Raw genomic sequence first — 11,797 nt, 5'->3', positions numbered from 1 at the left:
CAGCAATTTTGTGCTAATTTTCCAAGATAAATTGGTGCTTCTTTTTGTAAAGATTTCTTTGCTATGTTTCTCTTACTCGGGGGTATTCCTGCTTATTTAATGCAGTCTCACCCAAAGAAAAATTCCTAAAGCATCAAAGATGCTTTCCAAGCTTTTTCCAAACAAGGTTTCTCTGCAAGCACCACAGGTAGGCACTAGTCGTAAATACATTTTTTCTTTGCCATGGGGTTATTTTTGTCGCTGCATTTAACACTTGGTGTATGTATTTAGGATGAAGTTTTATTAACCGAATGGAAACGTCAGCTGGAACGGGATGTGGAGACTCTTAAATCCAAAGCTAATATGGTCCAGCTACGATCGGTTAGTTTTATGTCATTCTTTATACCTGCTCTTAGGTAGAAAGCTAAGTATACACATTTCATTATTTGTACCGAGCACTTACTGTTGAGTGATATGGAAAGATCCCCAGGTGTATGTTGTGATGTGGGCATGCAAAATATTTGGGTTTAGGTAAGGTCTATTTCACTACTTGTTTGGTCGAAAGGACCTTTGTTTTCAAGAGGAAAACCCCACGGTATTGCGATTCTATCTCTATATAAATTGGACTTACTAGCCTCTAGCCTACAAGCGAAGTCCTAGGTAAGGGTATACCTAACGAAACCTTCGTGACATGAAATCTAATTTTGCCTACTTGGAACCTTGAAACTTTGGTACAACCAAAACGTTTTGGCAAAACCTTTCGAAATGGAAAGTTTCAAATTTTCAAGGCGAAAAAATTGTGGTCTTCTGAAGCTCTTTTCCAGCCAGCACTTATTCAAAAGCACGTGGAAGGTGTGGCAGTCAAGCTACTAAAAGCTCCCAGGTGATGAGAGAGGTGTTGCCTGTACATGAGGATTCCAATGTAGTGATCATAGGGGATAGATGTAGCAACAATCAAACGATCCTTCTAGAAAGGGCACTAGAGCTGGTGGCTAGTATTTACTTCTATCGAGTTTCAGAGTAAAATATAGAGCCTTGGCTCAGTTTGATATTATTTTAGCTTTGTTTTTCTATCTTGCTCTTATTTAAAGTTCAACCAAAGACTTTTCGATGTATGCCATATTTGATCTAATTTCCAAGTTTAAATTAGTTCTTCAATTAAAAAAAAAGCTACATTTTTTGGCATGTGCCTTGGAATTATACTTTCTATTTTATAATTTAGCCTTGTAAAAGTTCAAAGTTTGATGTATGTTGATTGACACTTTGATTTTTGCATTCAACATATTATATGTGATCTCCCCCCCCACCCCCCAACTCACCTTTCATCCCTTCCTTGCACCTTTCTGTGTCCTCTACCCTCCTTGCTCACATGCATGTATACAAAACCTATCTCGTGCCCTGAAAAACAAAAGTTTTTAAAATCTCTAGACATAGAAGCAGTTGAAACCACGAACAGTTCAATGTCACGCTAGATGGCACATGAGATGCATGTCATTAACACACCTTTTCAATACTAAATACAACCAAGCAAGTTTGCAGGCTGCATGTGGAAACATTCCACGGATGTAGGGGCTAGGCCAGAATACTGCAGGGACACCTACCCTTCCGTTTTTGTTTGTACGACAAATCTTAAAAAATGTAGCAAACCACGAGTCCTCAAAGTTTACCATTTTGTGTCATGAGAACGGATACCACGTGCCAACAGAAAAAGACAGACTGAACAACTTTAAGCACTTCAAATAACAACTGAACAGAGAGAGAGAGAGAGATGAGAGAGAGAGAGAGAGACGAGAGAGAGAAGACGAGAGAGACGAGTGAGAGAGAGAGAGAGAGACGAAGAGAGAGACTTGAGAGAACGAGAGAGAGAGATAAGAGAGAGAGACGAGAGGAGAGAGAGAGAGAGAGAGAGAGAGAGAGAGAGAGAGAGAGGAGAGAGAGAGAAGAGAGAGAGAGGAGGGAGAGAGGAGAGAGAGAGGAGAGAGAGTGAGAGAGAGAGAGGAGAGAGAGAGGAGAGAGAGAGAGAGAGAGAGAGAGAGAGAGAGAGAGAGAGGAGAGAGAGAGAGAGAGAGAGAGAGAGAGAGAGAGAGAGAATGATATATTAACGTCTTCAAAAGGCGAAAGTGACCTATGAGACCAGAAAGTTACAATGTGGTGGATCTGCGCAAATTCCCTCTCTCTCTCTCTCTCTCTCTCCTGGAACGTCTCCTGCAGATTGAAGAAAATCAACACAGAGAGGTATCTCTCTCTCTCTCTCTCTCTCTCTCTCTGTGCTTTGCACAGTGAGAGTTACAGAGAGAGGAATTGGCAGAGAGAGGCAAAAATACACTATATGCTGAAATTTAATCAAGAAAGCAAATTGATGAGTAACATGCTGATTTTCATCGAAAAACCAGTAATTTCATCGGAAATCTTTCAATTTCCAGCACTCCCATCTGTCAATTTGCTTATTTTTATCAAAAATCAGCAGTCGAACTGTATTATTTACCTGCAAACATGCTTCCGAGAAGAAAAGTAAGCAATTTCAGCAATTTAATCACGAAAAATTATGCAAACACGAGTTTTTCCGACCCAAACCATTCCGTAGGTGTGCACACGGTCCCTCGTGCAGCCAAGCCGGCTCTGATACCATGAAACGAACGAGGAGATAGGAACTCCCGGCCACACGGACCGTCTACAGATACGCGTCGGACGAACCACCCGACCATAGCCACCATCTGGCAACTCCCCCGTGCTGGGGCCAGTGTCCGAGGACGTAGGCGTGCACCTGTAAGACCGGGCGTCCCATACCACCCGGCCTCACCTCCTCGAGGTGACCTCGCGCACTCCTAGCCTCGCGGGCTAACCACTGGCACTCTGCTTGTGGGGTTGATAACTGTAAATGAGGCCTTGGCCTCCCTTTTATAATAATGGCCGGCCACACTGGCCGTGTTCACACTACGTCTGCCCCGACAGTGGACGCCCATCCCGACGGCATCTGGGCTAGATCCCCTCTCCTATGAGCGGGACATATCAGAGAGAGAGAGAGAGAGAGAGAGAGAGAGAGAGAGAGAGAGAGAGAGAGAGAGAGAGAGAGAGAGAGAGAGAGAGAGAGAGAGAGAGAGAGAGAGAGAGAGAGTGGCGGAGTTCCATCCCAATGGAGCACTGCCCCAAACGCTTGCGTCCCTTTTATATTGCTTGAACTCAGTACAAGGCCGTGCACCTCTACGTGGGAGCGTGCCAGAGAATGAACCCTTGACTCATATTTAAAGGCCCTTGGCCATGAAAAGCAGTTGACATGAAAAGCATTCAAGCTCAAAGCATATGCTCTCTCGAAAGCCAAAGCTCCAAAAGCAACCAACTCGTTTTGTGGAAATTTGTACAGGCATTGTCAGCCACGTCATCAGCTTTTTTACGCGTGTGTGCCGGCTTTACTTCTAGTGACTTAGGTGTCCATCGGATGGGGTCATATAAGTTGGTGGGAACTACTCTTTAAAAATAGGCAGCTTGGCAAGACTTTGCAAGTTGGTAAAACTTCTTCTACTACTGCTTCTTCTATTGCTTCTAGGGTTTAGGCCACTCGGTCGGGATCCGCAAGTTGGCTCCGTTCTTCAGTTGCTTGACATGCCAACAGTTTGTGACATCCCCCCTTCTTGAAAGAAAGTAATCAAGGAGTAATCGTCCGCGATTACAACATATCTGGAAAACCACTCAAGTTAGCTCAAAACTTTCCGAGGGTCATTCCGAGGGACAATCTCTCTCGCTTGAGAGAAATAAAGCAAAAGCTCTCTCTCTCTCTCTCTCTCTCTCTCTCTAATTGCGTAGCCAAAATAAAGCAACCCCAAAATCGGCGCTACTTTTCCTACTGTTGCAAAATCCGCCGCAAAATGCGGGCGTCCGTACAGCCTACCACATGTCAGCAATTCCGCTTTTTCCGGGGATTGCCGTACAATTTGCTACGTCAGCATTCCAGGGCTGTCCGTACGGGCCTACCACGTCATCATTTTTGCAAGCCAGTCAGGGGGTCCTTGCCAGAGGGTGTGTGTGTGTGTACTGGCAGCCATGTCACCGAGTCGTGGCAGGCAAACTGGACACACGGCGGCTCCTCAGCAGCTTTGCCAGTCTGCATGAAGAGGGGGTGCCCATTTCAAGAGAGTAGGCTGATTTCTTACAGCCATGGACACGTTTGGATAGCTTGGTGAGGGTTAGGTGTAATCGTTCGGATCGTTTATTTACTATGGGAGCCTCGGGAAAGTATTTGGTGCTTGTAGAGGACAATTTAGTGAGATTTCCCGCGAGGAATCTCGTCTAATTCAAGGGGCAAGTGACCCTATAGGTGCGAGAGCTCGAGGGCTATCCACAAAAGTGATCGACACTTGAATTAGAGTGCAAACAGAGAATTCAGTGAGCTGTAATTTCTCGCCAGGTTTTGCAAAGTGCTCTAAGGTGCGTGGAAAGTCAATGTTTGCTTGGGATTTTGTCCGTAGAGACTTCTAATGTGGTTTTGTTGTCGAAATTGGGTTGGAGCAGAGGAATTTCAGCCCGATAAAAGTGGGACAGCTTGTAGAAGTTTACAGGTTCTTATCAAGTATAATAAGATTAAAGAAATACCGAAAGGGGCGCCAGTCTTTGGGGCCAACTAGGTGTCGTTGTCTGCTTGGTAGCGCTCTAGTTGCCAGGCTGTGGTTTGTCTTGAAGTGTTGAATTCCAATCACAGGCTTATTTGTGAAGTTCCTTTGTGTCTTATTCGTGAAGTTCCTTTGTGTCGTAAAGTTAAAGTAAAGTTATCGGGTAAAAGCCTACGCCTACGTCTACCAGTTTCAGGGGTATGTCACGAGGACGTGGCAATTGCTAACCTTAGTTGTTGGTTCCTTTCCGATGATTTTCGTTTAATTTTTGAGACCCTCTTTCTAAAGTTGCAAATGCCCGGACTTTGTATGGCTAGTGTGAAACGGTAGTTTTTTATTTGCAGATGGGAAGTTGGTTGGCACTTGAATTCCAGTAGTAAAAGGGTGTCTAAGCTCAGTTCAAAGTCATTTAGGTCCCCTCGCCGCACTTAATAAGTTGGTGGATACTAGGGAAACTAACTCAAATGAGACACAATGCCAAGGTGGGGTCACCAAGAGAAAATCACTCGGGAACTGTGCTACATTGCATTTTTGGACGTGGTCCCAGTGGTGATAGATGGTCAGATGACTAGTGAGAGTCCAATGGAAGCATCTCCTAAAATTTTGGGAACTGCTATTTTGGGCCTCGAAACCTATTCGTGTCATTAACTTCAGAATGACAAGGGGAATATTTTACTACTCTGTCGCTAAGTCAACTGAGCAACCGGTTGAGATATTTTTAGACCAGAAGGTCCAAAGCGGGGAATTAATGCACGAGTGCCACTTGGCACATTTTTGGGCATTTTTCGACTTAAGAGAGAGAAAAGCGTTAAACTAAAACGTGGGTTGCAATTTTCAGCCGTATGGTGGATTGTTGCAGGTACCAAAGCGACTGTGTGCTTGCTTACCCTCTATGTACAGTGAAGTGCAAGAACTGAAGTCTTGCACAACATTCACTGCTCTCTCTCTCTCTCTCTCCTCCCTACGTGTAAGTAACATGATGCCCCACAAGGGGGCTCTTCATTTGACCTATGTACAGTTGTGTGGTCTTATGCTTCTGTGCCGAGGCAAGAGCCTCTTTGAGCAGGAACAGGAGTAGCTAACTGCTACTCCAAAAGCAGGCACTGGTGAGGGTGATAACCTCATCTTACAGGTGCATTTTCAGCGCTGGTTATGCGTTCTTTTTGGACTGTTTTGTAGGCATATAGATGCCAGAAGCATTGGGAATAGTGCTCCTCTGTTAGAGGACAGTTCCGGGACTGTTTAGGGCTGAAAACAGGGTAAAAACCAGTAAATACAGCGAGCTGTTATTATTGTTTTTGGGCTGAAAGCAGAGGGTTTATGTCTTTGGAAGCGAGTTCTAACAGGGGGATTTGTTCAAGGCGAGTTCTGGGGCCGTTGCGTTACTGAAATTTTGCGAAGACAGGTGCGATCTAGTTGGATACAAATAAAGATCCCCAAGAGTCTAGTTTTGTAACTTTGCCCTCTAAAGTAATAAAGAAATATTGAAAGGGGCGCCAGTCTTCGGGGCCAACGGATGTCGGCGTCTGCTTGGTAGCACTCTAGCTTCCAAGCCGTGTATGTTGGAGTGTTAATTCCCGTCATAGGTTTTATTTGCAAGTTTCTCTGTGTCCTAAAGTCTAAAGTAAAGTTTCGGGTGAAAGCCAAAGTCTACCGCCCTACAGGTCGGTTTCACCACTGCCATGGGAGAAACGGAAGGAAACAACGGAGATTCAAACGGAAGCAAACCTCCTTCTGAGGAATGGGGAGAGGATATCGGCGAGTTTTCGGCGAGGAATCTCGAAAATAAGGAGTACAAGTGTTAACTTTAGGTTGACACGTGTACAAAAACGAATGATCAAGTACTTCAAGGACGTGAACTATGTGAAGTATTTGAAGAATTATCCGCTTGATGCGGTTCACTTTCAATGGCAGAAGGCCATCCATTCACCTATCAAGTCGGTGATGTAGATCAAAGAAAAGCCGGTTATTGAAAACTAGAAACTGTACTTGCAAGAAGTGTTTGACAAAGCTGTCAGTTAGACGATAATAGGCAAAAAGCACTGTCGAAATAAAAGGAAGTCTTTGGATTTTGCCGGTTATTTGGGACGGAAATTGACTTTTGAGATGCTTAGTGGATCCATGAAGCATGTTCACTTCGAAGATTACCCCTCGTCTTCAGAGATTTCTGACAATCTCTCTTTCTCTAGCTGTAATGAGGATGAGATAAGGCAGAAGAAGCAGAGAAAGATCAATAAAACCAAATCAAAAAAGAGTTCAGAAAGCACATAAAGCAATCTAGAAGATCAGAGGTGGAGACCTCGTTCTCTTCCTACAATTCGTACAGTGATACCCACACTTTTGGTACCTTTTATGGTAAGAAGTAGAATCACTTGTTGAGAGCTGCTCAATATGACAACTTGATAAGAAGAAGAAGAAGACTAAAGAGTTCAAGAATGGAGGTAAAGCAATAAGATTTGATACCTTTTCGAACTACAAGGATGTCGATTGAGCCCTTTCTCACATTAGAGCAATTTGACACCGTTTTATTTGGGGGGACTTCTTAGAAGGCTCCAAAGTACAAAAAGCGACATCTTTTTTGAAGGGCAATGCTTAGAGATGATGGTTAACCTTGCTTCTGTACAATAAAGTCCGAGAACGTGGGTAAAGTGTTCACTTTGATATGGTTGATTGAGCAGTACAAACAAGATCTGTGTGCAGATGCCCTGTAGAGTGAGGCCCCAAGGGCTCTTTTGTTCTTACAAGGGTTGGCTCAAAAGTAGAGCCCCAAAAGCAATCACATAAAATGCTACAAGTTTCAAAAGCATCTGGTCCAAAAGCTGGTGCCAAAAGCTACCAGCGTAAATCGCGGAATTTCGTACAGTGCCACGTCAGCAAGCAACAAAAAATGTGGAAGCATCTGTATAGCCCGGCCATGTCAGCACGCCCATGCGATTTGGCTTTTTTATTTATTCTAGTGTCCTTGGGGCCCCATCGGACGAGTACCCTATAAGTTGGAACAACTTATATTCTTTGACGTTTGTCCGTTTTTCGGGTGGACATGCCACGTCATCATTTTGTGACATACCATCTTCTTGAAGGAATGCTTGCAAAAATCTGACACAAGTCACGAACTAGTTCAGTAGAACACTGACTCGTACCGACGAACTAGACGACACAAATGCAACACTTGCACGGCGACGACGGTCTGTGAACATCCACATCACATTTAAATCAAATCACATAAAATCCATCGAGATCTAGGATCATGATCTGTAGGCAACCTGTTTAGCAATCGCATCTAGATCCACAACGGACCTTATTGATGTCGGATTGACTAATTCTTATTGCTATCATGTTCATAGAATCGCAAGATTGAATTGCTGTAGCCATTTCGTCTTTCAAACTTGCACTCAAACACAGTCACATGAGAGAGCACATGTAAATCAGATTCATGTCGGGAATTCCCATGTCGAAGTACTTCTTTCATCAAGTCATACGGCAGAATACTGTCAGCCCATTAGTATTCTTGAAATCCAATTGATAATCAGTGACTTTATTTTCTCTAGGTAACGTGTGACAAAGGAGCGGAGTAACTCCCCTCTTGTGCAAACACCAGATTCAACCCTACTGATCCACAGAATCTCTCGGAATAGTCGAAGCTAGACTGAAAACCTCAAGGCAAAGTTCCAATATCTGAGGAATTCTTTGATCTACTAGTTGATTGCCTTTTCCTTTCTTTCCTTGTGTCCTGGGACCTGTGGGTATCTCTGCTAGTTTTCCCTGTCCATTGGCCCGTCAGTCTCAATCATCGGAACCTTGAGACGCACTATCATCTGATCCCCTTTCTCCGGAATCCTCCGATGAACTTGAATTTGGTTCCCTTAGTTGGTCGGAACCTTCGGATGTGCTACCATCTCATTCTCTAGAATCCTATAATGAGCTATCATCTGGTTGCCCCGATTCATTCTTTCACTAGTAGACTCTTACCTTGTTGAGGTGGATACTATTCTGTGTGTAGGATAAGTCAATGAGCCGACATGCGTTCCAAATTGTTCCTTAGCATGTTCCATTAGTCTCTGAATAGAGTCAGACTTTTGGTTTAGACAATAGTCTTCAATCTCTTGTCGCAAACCACAACAAACCGCTCAATCTAGTTTCTCAAAGTAATCTTTCGAAACGAAGACACTGGCAAATAAGTATCCCTAAACCTTTGGTAGTAATCATACAATGCATCGCTCTCGGTCATTTTCAAGTGATGCCAAGCTGTGATGACACGTGTTGCATATTCATCTGATATCCAAGTTGGCGTGAAAATTGTCTTAAATTTTAATCATCTCCGTAACAACAGAGTAGACCTCCATGTCTGTGCAGTTCCTTTCAAGTAAGATGCCGCCCTCCGCACCTTGGAGTGTCCTGTGAAGCGATCTCCAGAGAAGGCGACGTCAAACTGTTGTACAATTTCAAGGGCTGTATGGGTGTCCTGGTAGCCTGAAAACGTCTCGAACTTGATGGCATGATCCCTTTCCTTGAACTCCTTGGTCTTCTTGCTCATGTGATCAGTTTTTGAAAAGGACGAGCTCTCCTCCTTTGAACTGCTGGAGGGCCTTCAAGCTTCCATGCATTTTGGGCTTTCTCAAAAATCTGCTTTTCTTGCTTTTTCTCCGCCTTAAAAATCTTCTCTTTGGTGCTCAGAAATGATGGGACCTCCTTAGCACCCTTGACTACCTGAAATGGCGCCTTCTCCGTCGAAGAATGAACTGTCTTGTTGTAGGCAAACTCCACCAAGGGCAAATACTTTTCCCCTTGAGTCTATGATCCGAAATATAAGACTTCAACAAATCCAAAGCCACTGAATTGGCTATCTCAAAGTGCCCATCTGTCTGTGGGTGGAACGAGGACGATAATTGCAACCGCGTGCCAATGTTCTTCCAGATTGCCCTCCAAAACAAACTGTGAATTGGGGAATCTCTTGTCACGATTGTGACTAAGATACATTATACGCATACACTCATGGATGCAGATAGGCGAAGTACCATGCCAAGGAGGACCCCTACGCTTGGATGGTCGCGACCCTTTGCCCAAAAGACGTGCCTCTTCGCCAAAAGCCACACTCCTTTGACGAGACTGGTCACACCCCTTCGCTCTACAGGGGCGACTCTTCACCCAATGGTTGCAGCTCTTCGCCTAAAGGTTGTGTCTTTACGTCTAAAGTCATGTCTCTTTACCATGAGATATGCCTTTTCACTAGTGACTTCATTTCTATAAAAGGTGAAACCGGCCCTTAGGGCGATAGACTTTGGCTTTCACCCGATAACTTTACCTTCGACTTTAGGGCGTAGAGGAACTTCACGAAGAAGCATGTGACTGGAATTCAACACTTCAAGACAAAGCACGTGTCACAAGACAGGCACCACGTGCCAATAGAAAAGAACGGACCGAATAGACTTTTATTACTTCAATAACAACTGAACTGAAGGAGAGACGACACGCGACACGGAGTAGCGAAATTCCACCCGAGAGAGTATTGGCCCCAAACCTTGGCGTCCCTTTCGGTATTTCTTTATATTGCATCAACACAGTACAAGCCGGTACTCCAGACTCTGCACCTTCACCAGGAAGCAGGCCAGAGAATGAGCCCTAACCTCATATTTAAAGGCCCTTGGCCTAAAAAGCAATTACAATGAAAAGCCTTCAAACTCAAAAGCATCTGGTGCAAAAGCATTGCTAAAAAGCTGCCAGCGTAAATCACTGAAATCCGTACAACTGCCACATCATCAACCAACGCAAAACACGGAAATCCGTACAGCCTGCCACGTCATCATGCCAACGCAATTTTCAGAAATCTGCCACGTCTTCAGTTCTTCCTATGTGTGTGTTCTGCTTTATTTTAATCCTTTATGTCACTTGGGGCCCTATTGGACGGGGTCCCCGTAAGTTGGTAGGGCTTCTTCTTCTGTTACTTGTTCTCTTAGGGTTTAGGGCCCTTTGCCGATATCTGCAAGTTGGCTCCCTTCTTCAGGGCTTTGACACGTCAGCAATTTGTGATAGCACGGCCTGGTAGCTAGAGCACTACGAAGCAGACAACGACACCTGTTGGCCCCAAAGACTGGTGCCCCTTCCGGTATTTCTTTATTCTTATTATACTTGAGAAAAACCTGTAAACTTCTAAGCTGTCCCACTTTTATCGGGCCGAAATTCCTGTACTTGAACCCGATTTGGGCAACATAACGATAGTAGAAGTCTCCACGGACAAAATCCCAAGCAAACATATACTTTCCACGCACTTTAGAGCTCTTTGGAAAACCTAGCGAGAAATTGTAGCTCGCTGAATTCTCTGTTTTGCGCTCCGATCCGCGTGCCGATCACTTTTTTGGGTAGCCCTCGAGCTCTCGCACCTGTAGGGTCACTTGCCCTTGAGATTCCTCGCGGGAAAGCTCTCTAAATTGTCTTGAAGAAGCATCCAATGCTTTCCCGAGGTTCCCTTGACAAATAAACTATCCGAACGCTTCCACCTAACCCTCACCAAGCTGTCCAAACCTTTCCATGGCTGTAATTGCAGGTTTTTGACCCAATTTCGCCAGCGTAACGGTGCAAAAATCCTTGTAGGTCAAAAGTACACGTCAAGGACACTTTCCTTTGCAGTACGGAAGCTTTCTAGTGAGTTGCAGGTCAAATTCAGCATGCTGTAATTTTCTGTTTTGCCACTGTTAGGTGCCTATTGCCGTGTACACGCATCCCAAGGCCTTTCCGAGGCTCCCCTGGCCATTCCCTGCAATTTAGGTGCGAAACCCTAAACCTGCAGAAAAACACAGCAGGCTGTAATTTTCTGTTTTGGACCGTTTCGAGCGGAGGGAGCATGCCTATGCGTGTCTCAGGTTCTCCGCACACAATGGGACAGTTCCCTTTTTGCGAGAAAACTCTTCGTTTTCGCATTCCTTCGCAATGGAATTGTGCGTACTTGAAGGGGATTAGCAATTAGCTAATCCGGTTCCTGTACAGTAGGCTCTTGCCTTGGTAAATGCGCATAAACCCCAGAACTGTACATGGTCATTTGAGAAGTCCAACTAGTGGGGCATTACCATATGTGCAAAGGATAGAGAGAGATGCGCAAGAGCAAATCGTCGCGCTACATAGAGCAAGGGAGAAGGCAAGCTTTCCATTAAAGCTGTGATCACTTGCACCCACTACTCACACACACAGTAGCACTTGCGTGTACAAAAATCAGCCCTCTC

At 44.6% G+C, this 11,797-nt stretch overlaps 1 protein-coding gene across 1 annotated transcript in view; it reads left to right on the top strand.

The window, feature by feature from the left end:
* Positions 1 to 97: 97 nt before the first annotated feature.
* Positions 98 to 11,797, top strand: part of LOC147445947 (uncharacterized) — a 38,441-nt gene continuing 26,741 nt past the window's right edge. Inside the window, exons 1-2 of the mRNA XM_086525271.1 lie at positions 98 to 187; positions 271 to 360. Of these exons, the coding sequence (XP_086381397.1) occupies positions 140 to 187; positions 271 to 360 (138 nt within the window). The 5' untranslated portion in view covers positions 98 to 139. The remainder of the gene's footprint in view (positions 188 to 270; positions 361 to 11,797) is intronic.

Source organism: Adiantum capillus-veneris, chromosome 12 (genome assembly GCF_014529385.1).
Source record: "Adiantum capillus-veneris isolate H3 chromosome 12, ASM1452938v2, whole genome shotgun sequence".
NCBI lineage: Eukaryota > Viridiplantae > Streptophyta > Polypodiopsida > Polypodiales > Pteridaceae > Adiantum > Adiantum capillus-veneris.
Note: the sequence above shows the minus strand (reverse complement) of the source record. Positions and strands in the feature narration are given on the sequence as shown.